We start from the raw sequence: 19,440 nt of genomic DNA on the forward strand, positions 1-19,440 counted from the left end.
GCTGCAGTAGACTAGGGAAAGTAAACCTTGAAGTTCGTTCTCTTTTTTAGAGACAACATAAAGCCTCTTAAAGGATCTAACTACTCTTCATACCCTTTAGGTAATGACAGCATTCTCTCTGAGCAAGATAGGGAGCCTTTAAATGGAGCAGACTCCTCCCCACTTGTGTGCATCTTTGACTGAGACCAAGGTGGCTTCAGGTGAACAGCCCGATGCTTAGAGGTCTGCAGCAGCCGAAGTTTTTGAGATCCTACCCTAAAGTCTGCAGCATCCAAGGTCTCCTTGGTCTTCCCTAGGGTCTGTAACATGCAAGGGTTTTCTGGTCCACCTTAGAGGTCTGCAGCAGTCTTGGGTTTCGTGGTCCCACTGGACCTTGTTCAGGGCAGTCTCTGCTTTCCAGCTGAGGGGCCTATGCAGCCCCAGCTTGCACTGGCTCCACAGAGATGGACAAGAGAGAAGACCACGGAACACGAGTGAGCTCTTGACACTTTGCTCACAAGTGACCCATGACCTTTCCAGACAACTGCGCCACCAACTGTCACAAACCCAGCCTGACAAATGTGGGGTGTAAAAAGGCAATATTTACCTAGAAAGTGGCAAGGGTGTTTCTGAGTCCTAAATACAGTCTACTGCAGTGTGAGGTCACTGAGAAGCCATGTGTCTTGACTGAGAGTCTAAACTTGAAAAATAGGTCACTCACTTGTGTACATTAAGATGTCTTTAAGGCTTGTGTTGAAATAACATGTCCCAAAGACAGCCCTAATGGAATTCAGAGTAATCCTCAATAGAGAATAGTAGTGAAGGACTGTACCAAGCTTTGAGAAAAAAAAAGGGGGGGGACTTAGGTGTAAAAAGAAAGGAACAACTGATTTTGGAAGGGAAAGGTCACCAAACATTTTAGCAGGGAAACATAATTAATTGTATTTGTAAGACTCGTGTGTGTGTGCGTGTTATCTTCATTCTGAAAGCCCATGTGATGGGTGTTTCTGTTGGTAATAAAGCCCCTGCTGCTGTTATGCGCACCTGTGACATCAGTGCTTCCTCTGCGGAGGCAGGGGATCAAGACTCCACGTCTGGGAGCTGGAGAGAGGCTAAGAGACTGGCTATTCTTCCAGAAGACCACAGTTCGACTTCCAGCACCCACATGGCTCAGAACCATTTGTAACTGCAGTCCTAAGGGATAAGGTGCTGCCCTCTGGCCTCCTCCATGAGCCAGGCACACAAGTGGTTCACAGACTTACACACAACATAAATGCCATACACGTGCAATTTTAAAACAATTTTTTAAGAGTTCAGGTCTAGGGCTGGAGAGATGACTCAGCGGTTAAGAACGCCAACTGTTCTTCCAGAGGTCCTGAGTTCAATTCCCAGCAACCACATGGTGGCTCACAACCATCTATAATGGGATCCGATGCCCTCTTCTGGTGTCTGAAGACAGCGACAGTGTACTCACATTAAATAAATAAATAAATAAATAAATAAATAAATAAATAAATAAATAAATTTTTTTAAAAAGAGAGAAAGAGAGTTCAGGTCTAGCCTCAATGAATTTCAGGTCTAGCCATAGTAAATGTGAGGCCAGCCTTGGCTATATGACATTCTATCTCAAAACAAAAACATTAAAAAGCCTCCTAAAGCAAACTTAAATATATGGTCCAACACACCCAGTTTGCAACCAGCATTCAGCTGTGTATAGCAATTTTTTTGGTGGTTTAGTACTGATGAGCCAAAATTTTAACAATTTTAAGACAATTTCTATGTCCTCAGGAAGCGTCTCAGCGGGATACAGGAGCTTACCCTAGCTGGTGAGCCAATTTCCTGGGCTCACAAAGATAAACAAAAGCTGTTATTTTACAGTGAGACGCCAAGATGCAAACTTTGCCAATTGCACCTAGTTTTTATAACGTAGAATTCCCACTTCTAAGTCACAAACATATATGTATATGTGATTATAAAGATTATATCTAATTTTATATATATATATACATACATACATACATACACACACACACACTTGTAATGCTATGCTACAGACAAAAATGTATCTTTTGATTGTTACGGGCCAGCTTGGTGGCTGTGATCACAGCAAGACAGCGATTTTCTGTGCCTTTTATGGGTGAAGAAAGTTGACCCAGAAACAGAATTTCGAGCAGCCCATACCTTGCGAAGACTCCATGGCCTTCAATAGACTGAACTTCTTTCAACTGCAAAATATTATGGTTTTTTATTTTTTAAACCTGACATTTTAAATTTTTAATATTCATTTAATGTTCACAGGGAAGTTTAATAATGTTTTTATGCTACCCAATTCCCCATATATATACTAGGCTTAAAATTAACTTGCAACCCATTGCCTTCCATCTGTCTTTGGTGTGATGGAGGAACAAACCCAGGATCTCAGAAATGCTTCTCACACACGGTCTCACTGAAGTGCACCTCCGTCCTTACCTCTGTCTCTGTTGATCTCACCGTTGATCTGACCCATGAACGATGGATGAGTGACTGCACAGCACAGCTATTTACTGCTACTGTTTTACAAATCAAGGAAATGTAGTCCAATCATTGTTTCTTGAGAGGAAAAAAAAGTTTCCATGTAAACATCTATAACGTCGGATGGTTTCTTTTTAATTCACAGAACACTTAAAAGAAAAGCTGACCGAGTACATAAAGCTGTGGAATGGCCTTGTGAAGGTGTTCCGAAATGAGAGGAGAGAAGGCTTGATCCAAGCTCGGAGCATCGGCGCTCAGAAGGCTAAGCTGGGACAGGTAGGACGTGTGTGCTAGTGTGCTGCGTACAGCATCAGCACTCCCTTTTAGGCAGTGAAAAGATGAGATACAGTTTGGAATTATCCTTTGGTTTGTTGTTTTTTTTTTTTTAATTGAAGTGAGAATATTGGTTTGGTTTGAATGGATAACTTACATGTCAAGATTGACGAAAGTGCTAATTTGTATTAGCATCTCATTTTAAAATGTGTGTGCTATTTGCTGTGCCGTATCTGAGGAGTGTTTTTTCACCCTGCCTCTTTTCTTTAAGGTTTTGATATACCTTGATGCCCACTGTGAGGTGGCAGTTAACTGGTATGCTCCGCTCGTAGCTCCCATATCTAAGGACAGGTAACGTCACCTTGCTTTTTTTTTCTTTCCTAGTCAAAAAGTAAAACCTTGTCCTAGATGGACAAATGCTATTCTTCTCTATGATCCCGTACCATATAGTTTGCCAGATGTTGTGTGAGGAGTGTTTTCCTTGTGCTGTTTGTTTCCTGGGTGGAACAAGGTGGATGCTTTGGGCTGATTCAAATGTAGCCAGCCCGCATTCGGAAGAAGTTAGGTGTCCCCTTGCAGAGCTGTCTCACATTCTGTTGAGACTCTAACATTAATTGTCCCCTCTCAGCAGGATAAATGCTCTGAAGACTTGACATTAAGCCTTTGGGTTTCTAGGGAACTCTGAGATGATTACATCAGACGGTAAAGGGCCAACTGTTCCTCAGTCAAGTCTCTGGGCTCCTGTGGAAACGTGAGGGTTTAGAAAGAGACAGTTGTGCCATGGAAAGCAGTGATCACCATTTTACAGAGTTACAGTTTACAGAGCCATCTCAAACACCAGAAAGCAGCCTTAGTCCCTAGCTCCAAAAGCTTCTGCTTCCTCCTCAGAGTCCTGACCATTGCAGAATCTAGGCAAATGCAACGTATTCTTGTGGTAATGGCACAGGTCAGAGGAAGAAGGTGGGAGACTCTGTCGTCATGAACATTGTGCACGCCATCTGGCTGCATCCCCATGGCAGCCCTGCTGTGTAGACGTGATTAGCTACACTTTAGAAGACAGCACTAAGGTTTGGGAAGAGAAATGTGCCACAAATCTAGTAGTTGACAAACTGCCAGACAGATCTCTGGGCCTCTTTACAATTCCACACTTATTTTAAATTGTGAAAAGCACGTGGCAAGAGAAAGGATATATGACCAGGTAGCCAGGTCACCAGGGCAGTGTGGAAGCCTACCCAGCAGCAAGAGAGTGGCTTTCCAAAGGAAAAGTGGGGAGCCCGTGTGTCACATGGTGGCCCTCTTGTGAATTTCTGTTCAGGAGAGAAGTAAGCTTTCTTTAGAATCCACTTCCATCCTATCAAGGTTCTAAGCCCCATAGATATTTTTCTCTGTGATCTCCATTTTGAGAAATCTACTCTCAACCCTTTCTAGTAATGGGCAGGGACCAAGGTCATTGTAACAGCAATTCAGCATCCAGCTGGTTCTTCAGGGGCAGCATTTTACAAAACCTAAATGCAAAGGAAGGATTTGTTCCAAGCCTTCAAATTCTTAGTTCATTCCTTAAATTCCTCAGTAGATACTGAAGCATCTTTCTTGCTTCTCTTTTTTTTTTTTTTCCTTAAGTAAAATACAACACAGAACCTGAGGTTTTAGTTTTGTTCCACGTGAGTTGTTTTAAAGGAGGGAAGGAAATTAAGTAAAAGCAAGAAAGATGTGTTCGTAATAACTTCTTCCAAAGGATCAGAAAGGAACAGAGAGTTGGAAAAAGCTGTTGAGAGTGTGCTGTCAGAGGAAGTGTATACACAAAGACTTGTAGTTGTTCTTAATGGGGGACACAGAGAGTAAACGACAGGTAAACGTTACAGAGTTACCACGAGATGGCTGCCCATCAGTAACCCTGACTTAAAAAGGAGGAAGCTTTTAATCATCTCCAAGGCATGGCTCTTGTCCTAGGCATCTGTTTGGATACGTAGGATAAACTCCCTTCCGTTCTGCCCTTCTGCTAACACAGGCTTGTTTTCACGAGACTTTATTTTACTCTATGTCCCTGGTAGGCAATCATTTCCTAATGCAGAATGAAACCAAGTCCAAACGGAGCCTGTGTAGCCAGGCATGGTGAACTAGTCGGTTTGGGGTTCTTAAATGCGTTTTCATTTTCTGTAAATGTTTCAGAGCTACATGTACTGTGCCTCTAATAGATTACATAGACGGGAATGATTATTCCATTGAACCACAGCAAGGTGGGGACGAAGATGGCTTTGCCAGAGGGGCCTGGGACTGGAGTATGCTATGGAAACGTATTCCACTAAGCCACAAGGAAAAGGCCAAAAGAAAACATAAAACTGAACCTTATCGGTAAAGATTATGACTTCACTTTTTTTTTTTATGTTGAATGTTTACCTAAGTCCTCTTTTTTTTTTTTTTTTTTCCTTCCCTATGAACTCGTATAACTATGTGGGTCCATACATATGTTTCCATTTGATCTTGCTGCATCATCAACACAACACAGAACCATTTGCACTGTGCCGATTATAGATGTCATAAACGGCAACACTTATGAAATTATACCCCAAGGGGGTGGTGATGAAGATGGGTATGCCCGAGGAGCATGGGATTGGAGTATGCTCTGGAAACGGGTGCCTCTGACCCCTCGAGAGAAGAGACTGAGAAAGACAAAAACTGAGCCCTATCGGTAATCACTAAGTCACTTACCTACCTCCCCTTTCGCCGGTTGCTGCTAACCTATTAACCCTCTTGCCATGCTGAAACCTCGCTCGCTCGCTGTGAGAACTGTTGTCTCAGATCCTGACAGAGCTATGACTCCTTGCAGCCTCAGAGCTTTGAGGAATTCACATTGGCTTCCCGAACAGCCTTCACCCTAAATGCAAGCTCCACTCATGTGAATCACTCTTTCATTGGGGAAAAGGCGCTGTGAACAGCGTTATTAATTTGAAGACTAAGCAGGAAAGGAGAGAGCAGTCCTTTCCCGCTGTCCTAGGAGACCAACCGGCAGAGTGTTCTGTAAATTAGAAGCACATAAGCTGCGGACAGCTCCAGACTTGCAATTGGCCCCTTGAAGTCTTGGGTGCAGTGTTTGCAGTGTTCAGTGGGGAAGGACACACCAGCAAGAGATTGCTGGGTTCTCCCCTTTGTAGCCTGAAGCTCTGACACTAATTTCATGTCAGTTAAATGCGATGAATACAAAAGCAGGACTTTAGAAAATGTTGCATAGAATCCTCTGTTGCTTGGTTCTCCAAAGAATGTTTGGTTAACAGAAAAGCCCCATCCCCGGTCGGCTTGTGGCTATTCTGGCTTGTGGCTATTCAAATAGAACGATTGACTTGACGATCTCCTTTTGATCCTTTCATTTTGAACATTTCACAGTCTTTCAAAAAGTGACCCCCAAATGAAATCCATAATGTGTTTGCGGTTTGCTTGTTTTCCTGTTTGTTGGTTGGTTACTTGTTCCTCTCCCGTGGTCCTGCTTCAGTCTCTCTGTCCCTGTCACAGTGCTCAGGATATCCGAACTCATTTGGGGCAGTGCTCCCGTGTTGTGGATTTGGGCATGTTGTGATCAGAACACTGAATGGCAAACATGAGGAAATGATAGGCCTTCGAGCTTTCCCTGGGCGTCTTCCAAATTTTCATTCAAAACCTTAAGGTTCAGAATAATCTGGAACCTGTTGCTGGCCGTTTAGGCTCACGAGTCGTCACCTAGGAGAAAAAGGTGCTTACCTTGGTCTGTCCAGCAGTTCTGTAAAAAGACATATTTTAAAAGAAAACGTATGGAAACTTAAGGGGAGTCTCTTTAATTAGCTCCCTTGTGAACATGTTAAGCTCCCCCTCCGAGTATGTACTGAGATGAATGGGACTATATATGAGGAGCAAAAGGCACAAGCGTAATGACGTGATGTCAAATAGCAGCTAAGCAAATGTGTCTGGGAGATATAACCAGGATGTACTGGCTTAGTGATCTAAGCAGTGTATTTTTAAAAAGAAAAAGCATAAAAGGACAACTGTTTCTTGATGGGATTTTCCGTCAGTACTAAAAATATTAACCTGACTCATTATCTGCTCAACATGGGTCTGTTCGCTGCTTACTAAGCACCAGCCAGTATTTTAGGGGAGAAATGGCCTTTTCAGAATGTAAGTAACTAAATATGTTCCGTAGACCTTATTCTACAGTGAATGGTACACAAATTACACACCTACACCTTTGCAAGGTGGAATCAGTGGGGCGCAGTGATAGACAGACATTACGTGAATGAGGAATACAAAATTCTAACAGTATCCCATTCCCTACAGCTTACAAGTCATAATGCATTGATTATTGTTTAATGCTAAGAATATAGTGAAATTATTCTGGTATATTTGTTCAATAGTGGGAGTGACTTGACCCTAAAATGTTAGTGTTTTTTCTCCTCCTAAAATGTACCAGATTTAAGATTTGTACAAGAAGCCCATGGGGCTCCCTTTTTGCACCCCCACCTCCTACCATAGTAGAAAGTGATGCCCCATGTCCTAATCCTTAGGTCATTCCTGGCTCCATTTGCAAACTCTGAATGAACCAGGCTGTTCTACAGTGATTTACACCGTTATCTGGCAAAGTCTTGAGCTATAAAACTAAAAAATGACAGACTCTTTCCACGGTGTATCATTTCATTCATCCCAGAAGGACTCACAAATCATGGAGGGAGAAGTCAGCAGACAGTGTCCGCAAGGCTCTGTGTTTTGGGAGAGTAAGAGAAATTTTTCTCTTAACAACAAATTGTTTAAATCAACAAAAAGAACCAAGGCGCCCTCTAGTGGTGAAGCATCGAAGTCGTCTAAAGACCTGCTTCAGAAGTTTTGGCAAATTCATACAGGGCTTGTGAGCACATTGTTTTGTGAAGGATTTACAGTTCCTTAATGTTTGGCCATCAGTCTTGCCTCTTCTGTGCATTCTTACGCTGTGCTCCAAAGGCTGTCTGTCTGTTGGTGAAGGGATGCTGGGGCTTTGTTTTTAACCATTATCACATGCAGCGTCCTTCCCATAGGTCTCCCGCTATGGCTGGTGGATTATTTGCCATTGAGAGGGACTTCTTCTTCGAACTGGGTCTCTATGATCCTGGTCTCCAGATTTGGGGTGGTGAAAACTTTGAAATCTCATACAAGGTAACATTTCATTCAAACAAATGCTCGGTTTTAACTAGTTTGGAGGGTTGTTTGTTTGGGGGAGGAGATATGTGTCTCTCTCTGCCACACTGGCTGTCCTGGACCTCCATGTAGACCAGGCTGTCTACATGGCTGTCCTTGAACTCACCGAGATCCCTCTACGTGTTGGGACTAAAGGCATGTGCCACCACCCCCTGCCTCTTGTTTACTCCTAGGTATCCACCTTTTATCACTTTCAAATAAAGCTAATTTGGCTGGGTGGTTGGGTGGTTGGTGGTTGGTTTTAAAGACAAGATTTCTGTATGTAGTCCTGACTGCCATAGAACCCTCTTTGTAGACCAGGCTGATGTGGAACTTAGAGATCTGCCTGCCTCTGCCTCCCAAGCGCTGAGATTAAAGGTGTGAGACACCAAGGTCAGCTAGTTGGTGGGGGGAGGGGTGTGTGTTTCTAGAAAAAATATATAATGAGTTTCTCTAAATTATTAGGAATGCTTCAATAAAGCATAGCTCTTAGGGTAAATAAAGTAAAATGATTAATTGTCTGCAGAGCTCAGCCCAAAATTATGGCTTCAGAAATGGAAGTCATTTCCCTCTCCTGTTCCCTGGCTGTTCATTACTGGAGCCTTGGGTTATAGCAGCTTTGGAGGGGCTGCGTGTTGACCGTCTACTGGCATAGGTATCCTCGACTGCTGTAGGACATGGTGATAGACGTCACACAGTGACCGTCCCCCTCCCACGGCAGTGGAGGTGCCATCCTGCTTGGTCCAACTCTACCATCATAGTCCTGCCCTATTTTCAGAGATGCAGGGAGGGGAAGCGCTAACAGGTTTCAGATATCCATTCCTTCTTGTCTTAAAAATCCTGTGTTTTAGTGTTGTGAAGGTTAGGCTAGGGACAGCTAATCCTTTCTGTCAAAGAACTTATAATTGTCAAAAAAAAAACTTAAAGATCAGAAATATTAGTAAGTTTATAATGTAGTAAATTGATTTTAAAAATAGGCGGAGACATTCAGTTTGGTGGGTTGGAGAAAATGCCATCGCGATCGAGGGAGAATTGGAGATGGAAAGAAGATGCCTGATTTGCATAAGCAGAGATACATGAAGAGGAGCAGCCTCCTACGTTCCTAGGATAAGGGAAGGACAAGGGTCTGAATGCGAAGGGCAAGTCTAGGAGCCGTTAGGTGGGGTCAAGGAGCCAGGAGCGGGGTCAGGGAAGCCACTAAACACAGCAGGCAAGTGCAGTTAGAGCCATGCTAAGGAGTCTTCACCCTGCCTCCTTGGTTTGATAAGCAGAAGGGTAGCTAACAAAGACACTAAGCCAGGGGATAACATGACCCAAAGCTCAGTAATCTCTTGCTATAAATAAGAACAGAGTTAAGTAGAGAGGAGTGTAAGGTTATGAAGCCAGTTACGGCTCCCGTCTCCAGAAGAACAGAGGAGGGAATGCACTAATAGTAACTTACTGTATATCTCACCACTGCCTTCCTCGCTGCTGCTTGTCTTTCTAACATAATTGATTATTTTAGAGTTCGTTAGCTTAGAATTCAATGTGGGGTTGGGGATTTAGCTCAGTGGTAGAGCGCTTGCCTAGCAAACGCAAGGCCCTGGGTTCGGTCCCCAGCTCCGAAAAATAGAAAAAAGAAAAAAGAAAAAAATAATAATAATTCAATGTGGACCTCATGTCTAATTTAAAGTCTACAGAACAAACTTTCCATTATTGATTTCTGCATTTCCGATCACTTTCACAATACACATTCTTCCTTGACAGATCTGGCAGTGCGGTGGCAAATTGTTATTTGTGCCTTGTTCTCGTGTCGGGCACATCTACCGTCTAGAGGGCTGGCAAGGAAATCCTCCACCCCTTTACGTTGGCTCTTCTCCGACTCTTAAGGTGAGGTGGTGTTGTTTTCAAAAGGAGGGAAGGGAAGAGAAGGAAGACTGATGTCCTGCTGGGGCAAATCTGCACAGGCGTGCTGCCTCTTCCCCGTAAGCCAAGGCTAGACTCTCTTCCCCGTAAGCCAAGGCTAGACTCGCTGCTGCAGTACCTCACTGCTCTTCAATATTATTCATTTTAGCCCTGTTCCTTCTCACTTTCGTTTATAGACAACATAACGTGCTATCAGTGCCTGCTTTTTAGCTGTAGTAACTACTATGCAGGAGATCCCCACACTTGTTTCTCCTGTGATAGAAATGTTGTGGTTTTTGCCAAAACATCTCCGCAGTCTTCCCACTCACACCCTCTGGTACCCACCATTCCACTGTGTTTCTGTCCACTGGCTTCTTGTACATCCTTCCTGTGAGTGAGCACACGTTCTCTTTCTGTGCCTAGTTTATTTCTCGTACCATAACATCCTGTGTGTTACAGATGACAGTCTTTCCCTTCTTTTTTAAACACTGGGCATTCCGTTGTGCATGTCACATTTTCTTTAATCCATTCATGAGTTGGCAGACACTTAGGTTGATTCCAAATATTGGTCGTTCTAAGAAATGCTTGAAAATTCTGCACCGAAGTTCAGATATCTCACTGGTGGACTGAATCCCCATCTTTGAGGAATGTACACTATACTGAGGTTGCTGGACTACAGGGTTTTTCTCTTTTAATATTGGAAGTACTCACTAATCCTGTCCAAATCTGCAAGTTAAATGTTCGTGGGTGATGACAGTGTCTGTCTATTTGATTGGTCAGTAGCTGCCTTTCCTCTGTGGCAGCCGCCTGTGGAAGGTGTGCAGGTAATTCGCAGTTGTGGTAAAATGCTTGTTATAGTCTGAAAAGACTGACAGAGTCTCCTGAGGAGTGATTCTTTGTAATGATGGCTTTGAGGACGTGAGCATCCTATACGTGTCAGTACCAGAAAGGAAGGAGAGGAGAACAAACCCCACTGTCCAGCCAGGCTCTCAAAACCCGGTCTGGGCTTCATATTCTTCATCCGTTATCAGAATAGAATGCATATCTTAGAATTCATGATCTTCCAGCTCAGGAATGTCTGCTTTTATGTTCACTACGTTTTAATTGAATCTGCATATGTAATGTTTTTATACCTGGAAAATAACATATTAGTGTTATTTATCCCTCTTGTTCCCATTGATTAGTTAAATGCCACATTCTGACTAGAGAGTGCACCGTATTTGTTTGTGTTCTGAACACCTAAGGTGGGCAGTTCATGCCTTTACGGTTATTTCTGCACCCCATAATGACGGCAGTTTTTGTTTTTGCAGAATTATGTGCGTGTTGTGGAAGTCTGGTGGGACGAATATAAAGACTACTTCTATGCTAGCCGTCCTGAGTCCAAGGCGCTACCTTATGGGGATATCTCTGAGCTGAAGAAATTTCGAGAAGATCACAACTGCAAAAGTTTCAAGTGGTTTATGGAGGAAATCGCTTACGACATCACTGCCCACTACCCTTTGCCACCCAGAAATGTTGAGTGGGGGGAAGTAAGTAGCAGCCAGTATTTAAATATCCACATGTGCATATTTGGAGTCAGTGTTTGAAAGAAGGCAAGGAAAACAGGAAGGTACTCATGAAAGCAGAGAAGACTTGCATGAACGTGGGGCTGAAGCCACCCGGCAGGCAACATTCCCTCTCCTTATAGCAAATCATCAGAGCTGCCCTGACCACTACCCTTCCCAGCCTTTCCCCGTGACTGTCAGTGACTCATCCCCCCACCGTTTCCTCCTCTCCAAGCACCCACTGTGTCCGTCTGTTGTTCTGCCTCCTTCTCTTCCCAGCTTCACGTACTGCTCTCATCTCAGTGACCATAACCACTGAAGATCTTTTCTCTATCCTTCCTCATCAAAGCCACCCAGGTCTGCCATGTTTCCGTGGGTTCTCACAATGCCCGCCCAGCTCCGATACACAGGGCATTGACACAGCACTTGTCAAATGAATTGGGCAGTGATAATAAAAACAAGGCAGAAGCATTGATCTGTACGGTCATTTCCTATTTCTTCTGACTTGTCTCCGTGGCATCCATTCTGACTGTGCTCGTGCCGTACGCCGCCGCATGTGGCTGCCTCACAGAGGTGATTGAACAGGCGATCAGCTTTCAAGGTCATGTGCTTTTGTCAGTTTGTGCATTCAACAAACATTGATTAAGGCCCTGGTGTGTACCAGTCATTCATCTGGGCAAAAATGCAGCCCCCTTTCTTCAAAGAACATTTATGCTATTCAGAGTGGAGATAGAGAGATCCAGAGTAATCCAGGAAAGCAAAGAACAAGACAAGATGGTAGCGGCTACAAAGGAAATGAGTGTGAGGTCCTGTCCTGAGAAGGGCCGGACGGCAGGGATGGTTTTTCTGAGAACAGGACATTACATTGAAACCTGGATGATAAAGGCCTAAGCCAGTCAGAGAGCCAAGAAAGAGTATTAACAGAAAGTGGTGACTTCAAAGATAGGGCATTGCTCTGCTTACTTTTCTGCTGCTGAGGCAAAATGACATGACTGAGGAAGTTGGTGAACGAAGGAGTGTATTTGGGCTTACAGTCCTAAAGGCTTAAGAGGCACCAAAATGGGCAAAATGCAGGAATGGCAGGGAGCATGGCGGCTGGGTTAGCAAGATGGGGGTTCACATCCTAAACTGCGAGCACAAAGCAGAGAGGGAGCTGCAAATGCTCAGTCTTTAGACTCTCAGAACTCATGCCTGTGACATCCTTCCTAAAATAAGGCCACACCTCTTAAGCCTCTCCAAACAGTGCCACTTACTGGGAACAGAGTGCCTATGGGGAACATTCTCATTCAAAACACCGCAAAAACCCGTTGCACATTTGAGGAATGGAGGAGAAGAAATTTGGTGGGCTGGTGGAGTGTCAGGCGTGGGTCTGGGGGAAGGGGAGGCAGCTTTCATCTGAAGGATGGCCAGAGAGGCCCATGAAGGATTTAAAACAGAAAAGCTCAAGATTTCATTCGAGTATTTAGGATAGATATAAGAATGGGTAGGGAAGTTCTAGCGAAAATGATGGTGGCTTGGAGGAAGGGAGCGTATAAGACATAACTAAGAAACATTAAGTCACAGATGTTGTCATGAGAATATAAGGATGGTGTAGGGAAATGGATGGACTGTGACAGATGAGGGCTGGGATGCCTTCGTTTTCTATTTGAGTAGCTGATTAGGGGGCAGCTGAGGGGGGCGCACAGTAGGCAGGGAACACGGAGGTGTTGAGGAATAGTGTTCTTGAGTCTGTTGGTGGTTTGCACATGCAAGATGCCCTCTAGACTGCCAGGTTCAAACATCAGCTCCTGTTGGTTCAAGATCTTGTGCTGAACCCCAGAAAAGAGGCCTCTTCAGAAAGCAATATCAGGAGGCCATTAGCATCTAGTGCAATGACACTATGACCATATAGCGAGAAGTGTAGATAAAAAGAAGAGAGGTCTGAATCCATTCGTAAGAGTCTGCAGTGTTGAGAGTTGGGGACTAAGAAGAGAAACATGGAGGACACTCCAGCTGCTCTTTGGACTTCCTGTTTTAATGCCTGGTTCTTTCCTCAACACTCTTACTCCATCTCTCCTGGTATAGCAAACCAGCTAATAACTCGCTGAGAAAACGTGAATCCGGGGGAGTCCAGTCCAGACTTAGTTATGTTTTAATCTCCCAGAAACCCTCTGGGTAGAAGGAATCAATCCTCCTTTGACCTCAGCCAATCCATGGCTTTAAACTCATCTTTGTACAAATGACTGTTAGATTTGATCCTCAACTCAAATCTCTCTCTGTCTCTCTGACCCTCTCTGTCTCTCTCTGTCTCTGTCTCTGTCTCTGTCTCTGTCTCTGTCTCTCTCTCTGTCTCTCTCTCTCTCTCTCTCTCTCTCTCTCTCTCTCTCTCTCTCTCTCGCTAGGCAAATGCATTCAGACATATTCTTGACGTCTTGAATATCATTTCAAATTCAGTCCATCTCAAATTGAATACCTTTTCTCCCTCTCCAGCCCATCTGTGCTCATTGCCAAAAACTTGGGAGTCTCCGGTGAATCTCTTTCTCTCACACTTGCATCAATTTCAGAGTCTAGCCCCTCCATACTTTGACTAAGTCCCCATCACCTCTCACCAAAATTGATTTGCTCTTACTGTAGTCAACCTGTTCTAAACACCAGAAACAATCAGAGAGGCTTTGGAAAGAGGCTTTAAGAAAGAGAGGTGGTGACACCCCAGTTGCTTGGGTGAAGGCAGAGCCCTTTCTGGTGACCTCAAGACCCTCCTTCCTTTCTCACCTCACCTGCTCCTGCTTGCCTCACCCTACTTCACCTCTCCTCCTCCTCTTCTTCTTCCTCCTCCTCTTCCTCTTCCTCCTTTCCTCACACTTCCTGTCTCTGTTGTTCCTCTACCCAAAATGCCTTTCTTTGAGCATCTGCATGCACTTACATGTCTTTCAAGTTTTTCTTTCTGTGTTCTCTATGAGATCTACCCTAGAACACCCTCCTCAACTCCCTAGCTCCTTCCTTAATGCCCTTGCTCTTCTCTCCTGTGGCCTGTGTTTCTTACATGATAGCTCCCGTATTAGCTTCTTTTATGCCTTTCTGTTATTGTGAACTATGAGTTCTGGAGCATGCATAGACAGACAGACAGAAAGACATAGAGATGTAGCATGTCTGCCACATGGTAGGTACCACCCACTTAGTATTTCAGGGATGAATGAGTCCATACATGTAGGGATGGATGGATGGGTGGGTGGATGGATGGATGGATGGATGGATGGATGGATGGATGGACAGACAGATGAATGGTTTTCCTCCTTTTACCATCTCTGTCCTAATTATGTCTTCAGAAGAATTTGTCCACATCCTGGCATCCACCCCTTCCTCCCTTTCCATTCATCTGCTGAACGTCCAGGATAAACCCCTACTTAAAGGGTGTCCCCTGAGGACTCTGAGCTTACCAGGGAGTATGGAGGCTGCTTCAGCTGCACATTTAACTCCTCTTCCAACCCACACACCTGTCTGTCCTGATGTTGTGATGATCCAGAGGACATGACTTGCTCATCGTCATGGACTCCAAAGCTCGCAACCACTACCTCAGCATCCACAGAATCAAGCACTATATCCAAATAGTGTGGTGACCTATAATTGAGAGGAAGATAGAATTCCTCGAAATGTGGTTGTTTTAGCACAGCATTGCATTCCAAACATGAATGAATGAATGAATGACTGCTTTGCCTCCATGTAACCACCCACCTCATGGTAGTTCGAGGAAAGCCACACTGCAGGACCAGTGTGCCATTATCCTTGTACTGAGACACCTTGAGGTCCCTCCCCAAGAAGGGCTGGCCGGCCAGTGAGAGGACTCAGAGAGCAGGGTCTGTTCTGTGTCCAGGATGGTGTGTAGAGCGGGCATCTGCGCCCAGTGTACTCACAGAGCTCTCCTCTGTTTGCCTCTCAGTCCATGGACGCTGCAGTCCTGAGACGTTTCCTCGGGTAACTTGCATTTTGCTTCTCCTGTGGTGTTTTCTAGCACAGTATGGGCTAGCTCCCTTAGGTGGGATGAGCTCACATTCAGTGTTGACCCTAGATCTGAAGATGGTGATGATGCTGACACACATTTACAGGTTGGGGACACCAGTTACAGCCTGGCACCATAACAGCCCTGAGCTTTCTCTGCGACATACGTGTACATTGAACTTGAGAGACGTTCACTTGGGTGCTGCTTTATTACAAACCATACCGTTTCCTGAGCGTCGGTTCTCTTGTCCTTCAGATCCGAGGCCTCGAGACTGCATACTGCATTGATAGCATGGGAAAGACGAACGGAGGCTTTGTGGAGCTAGGACCCTGCCACAGGATGGGCGGGAACCAGGTAAGTCCCCTTCTTTCTTCAGGGTTGGTCAACGCTGAGAGCCGCAAGACTCACTGGTCAGACAAACAGGGTTTAGTTGGTAGGGTTTTTAAAGATTTGTTTATTTGGTTATTTATTCATTCATTCATTATGTACACAGTGTTCTGCCTGCATGTATGGCTGAGGATGCATTACGGATGAGACTCATTACAGATGGTTGTGAGCCACCATATGGTTGCTGGGAATTGAACTCAGGACCTCTGGAAGAGCCATCAGTGCTCTTAACCTCTGAGACATCTCTCCAGCCCTTTAGTTTGCTTTTTAGTTTATTAATTTTGACTTGGTAAAAACATTCAGTAAAGCTGACCGCTAAAACATCTCACTTAAACAGGAAAATGTAGAAATGTCTGGACACGAGTATATTCTTATGGGAACATTACTGATGATGACTGAGTACGCCTAACTCTAAAGTTTGACAAATGCACTTAGTCAGCGACATTGGTTTAAAACCGGCACACTAGGTAATTTACACAGATATTATTTTACACGTGCTCCCTTGCTTCCTTACATGGGAATTTTCATATGTCTAGTTTCAGTTGTGAAACTATTAGGCTTACGTATAGTTTTTAATTTTCTTGTTGGTACATGATAAATATATGTTAATTACCCACCCTGTGTATTAGAGGCTTAAAGAATTAGGAATGTAATGAATGTGTCGATAGAGGTCTTCACTAATTTCAGAATGAGTATAGTTCTTGTCTGCAGACTAATGGTTTCCAACATGCACAAAAATTATTGAATAAGTTAGTTATAGGAGTTGTTTCTTTTTGTAAAACACGTATTGGGAAGAAAGACATCTCTACTTTATTTGTTTGTTCAATAGCTTTTCCGAATCAATGAAGCAAATCAGCTCATGCAGTATGACCAGTGTTTGACCAAGGGACCCGACGGATCCAAAGTCATGATTACTCACTGTAACCTAAACGAATTTAAGGAGTGGCAGTACTTCAAGGTATGCTGTGGGCCAGTTCTGGGATAGTGTATGCTGTCACGTTGTCAGTAACAAACAGCCAGCAGAATTTAGATGGGTAAATTTGAAGACCAAATGTCCATGTCCGTGACTTGGACTTTCTGCATTAGCTACGTGCACAGGCTTGCGTGGATGAATCCCTCTTTGGAGCAGTGTCATCATTTATCGAGGCCACTGTGATAGGCATGAAGAGTTAGTGCTAATATCAGAAACTCGAGAATGCCAGTGTTCCAGAGGCCACCACCACCGCTGTTTTCAGATCTAAATCCAACGTTTAAAATGTAAGTGAGTCAGGGATTCAGGGATCTGCTGACCCTGAAATTCGGCCACTGAAAAAGAAAGTGCTTGGCTCTTGCTGTCCAGCAGGTGGCGATAGAGACAGGCAAATACGAATGGGATGCTCGGCCTTCCTGTTTGCCCATCCTTCTCTGCTAACTGTAACGGGGTTGGTTGTGTTAAAGGTCAAGTTTATTCACGTGACCCCGCCGGCTCTCGGAGCTGCTTTTCTGTTACGGCTGTGCATAAAGCTTTCTGGCAAGATTAAACCATATTAATGGATTAATGTATAATTTTTTCTTTGACTGCATTGTCTAACATAGATTTGTTTTCCCCCTCACATAATATATCCTGATTATGGTTTCCCCTCCCTCTGCTCCTCCCAGTTCTTCCCCACCTCCCCTCCCATCCAATTCCTTTTCTGTCTCTCATTAGAAGACAGACAGGCTTCTAAGGAATCAAAATAAAATAAGAATTAGCACATCAGAATGGAACAAAACAAACAAAAAGAAGAGACCCAAGAAGGCACAAGCATTAAAGACCCACTCATTTGCAAACCCAGAATGTATAATCGTCAAAGTGTCCGTTAGGATAGAACCAGCTGTTTTGTTATGAACTAAAACATTAGCAAAGCCTTGCAAATGAAAGGCCCGGAAGTCCTCCTCTGCTCTACTCATCTGTTACTTGCTATCCCACTTCCGTTCTGAAGGCATTGTTCCCTCCTTAGTAATATTCCCAGGCACCATCTCTTGTGAGTTGTGAATGTGTCATTTTCTGAGTTTTATTTTTATTTACTGTTATTGCTTGTGTCATGTGTGTGACATGTGTGTCATGTTTGTGACATGTGTGAGGAGAGGGACACACTCTCCCTGTGGCACACATGAATGTCAAGGTCAGAGGACAACTTTGTACAGAGCTGGTTCTCTCCTTCTGCCTTTATGTGAGTCTCAGGGATCAAACTTGGGTCATGAGACTTTAAAACAAGTATCTTTACCTGCTGAGCTAGCTCTCAGGGACTGAAAAAATTTTAATAAGTTGGAAAAGATATTACCAAATCCTGACAGGTTAATAGTGTTTATTTTCACAAAAGAAAATGAAACCAATGGTAGAGACCTGTGAGATGAGCAATTTTTAAAGTAGAAAAGGCTCTAGCAGAGCAAAACTGTCCATCAGGAAGTCGTGAGTGGTTTTCTGGAGGCTGAGGCAGGATTGTGAGTTCAAGGCCAGCCTGAACTACATACTGAGACCCTGGGTCTCTGACTCTTGTGCCTTCTTGGGTCTCTTCCTCCTACTTATTTGTTTTGTCCAGTTCTGATATGTTAGTTCTTGTTTTATTTTACTTTATTACGATCCCTCAGAAACCTGTCTGTTTTCTAATGAGAGACAGAAAGGGAATGGATTCAGATGGGAGGGAAGGTGGGGAAGAACTGGGAGGAGCAGAGGGAGGGGAAACTGTAATTAAGTTACTACATAGGGAGACTACATGAGTGGATATTGGCTGGGGACAGAACTCAGAGGTACCACATAGTAATTTAATCCTCAGTACCAACCCCCAAATTAAAAAAATTAAAAACTAGAATCTACATGTTTCAGCTACTTAAGACACTACACATTCATGGCTCCGCTGGGGCCCAGTGGCAGAATCTGAGAGTGTGGAAACGGTCTAGAACATACTTAGAATGTGTAGAAGGAAAAAGATGCAGTTAGAAACAAGCAAACTGTTGTGTGGGAGGAAAGAAGAGAAGAACGTGGCCATTGCTTCTGATCAGTTTTCATAGAGGAAAAACCAGATGAGCCAAGACCCAACATGAAGAATCACAGAAAACTCTGAGGACTGCACTTAGGTTGTCCCTAATGTGAGCTGGCACTTTATGAACTCCCCCAGGAATCAGTGGATACCGTCAGGAAAGGGATCGTGACATTGGGTTTGCAGAGAAGATCGGTGTGAACTGAGTCCTCAGACTTTCTGGCTTCTGCATCCCCCTTAACCCTTAAGGATAATTGAGACTCAGCACTGTTGTGCTAGCCTGAGAGCCCAAAACTTGTGAGGCTAAGGTTGGAAGCTGCGCATTTGAAGGCAGCCTGTGCCACAGTATCGAGGCCCTGTTTCTAGACAACAGTAAACAGATACCAGCACTCCCAAACAGCTCTCATGCAGGTTGTTACTAAGATTATTTCTGGGATTGGAAATTAAATTGGAAGAATGTGTAACCTTCTGTTTCAAATTATGCCAAATTAATACTATGTTATACTATTCGCTAAGTTATAGAGATCTTCCAAATGCTGACATGTTCCATCGTAGAATATACCAAAAAAAGTAGAAATATAAAAATTATCCTGTTAGAAAAGTCTTTAAATTGTATGAAATCTTTATAGTAGTGGTAAGTTTCCCAAAATTCTGATTTTTGCTTGAAAACTAGAACCAACAGTGAAGTATTTTTTGGTTTGTTTGGGTGGGTGCC

General features: G+C 43.9%; 1 protein-coding gene across 2 annotated transcripts in view; it reads left to right on the forward strand.

Annotated features, from left to right (window-relative positions):
* Positions 1 to 19,440, forward strand: part of Galnt7 (polypeptide N-acetylgalactosaminyltransferase 7) — a 123,452-nt gene that overhangs the window by 100,672 nt on the left and 3,340 nt on the right. The window contains exons 4-11 of one of the 2 annotated variants that reach the window (XM_032919307.1): positions 2,636 to 2,766; positions 3,035 to 3,114; positions 4,933 to 5,115; positions 7,797 to 7,914; positions 9,682 to 9,804; positions 11,130 to 11,348; positions 15,595 to 15,693; positions 16,556 to 16,684. In XM_032919307.1, the coding sequence (XP_032775198.1) occupies positions 2,636 to 2,766; positions 3,035 to 3,114; positions 4,933 to 5,115; positions 7,797 to 7,914; positions 9,682 to 9,804; positions 11,130 to 11,348; positions 15,595 to 15,693; positions 16,556 to 16,684 (1,082 nt within the window). Of the gene's footprint in view, positions 1 to 2,635; positions 2,767 to 3,034; positions 3,115 to 4,932; positions 5,116 to 5,269; positions 5,453 to 7,796; positions 7,915 to 9,681; positions 9,805 to 11,129; positions 11,349 to 15,594; positions 15,694 to 16,555; positions 16,685 to 19,440 lie in introns of both variants that reach the window. The other variant, XM_032919306.1, reaches the window with a different exon arrangement.

Source organism: Rattus rattus, chromosome 13, assembly GCF_011064425.1.
Source record: "Rattus rattus isolate New Zealand chromosome 13, Rrattus_CSIRO_v1, whole genome shotgun sequence".
Lineage (NCBI taxonomy): Eukaryota > Metazoa > Chordata > Mammalia > Rodentia > Muridae > Rattus > Rattus rattus.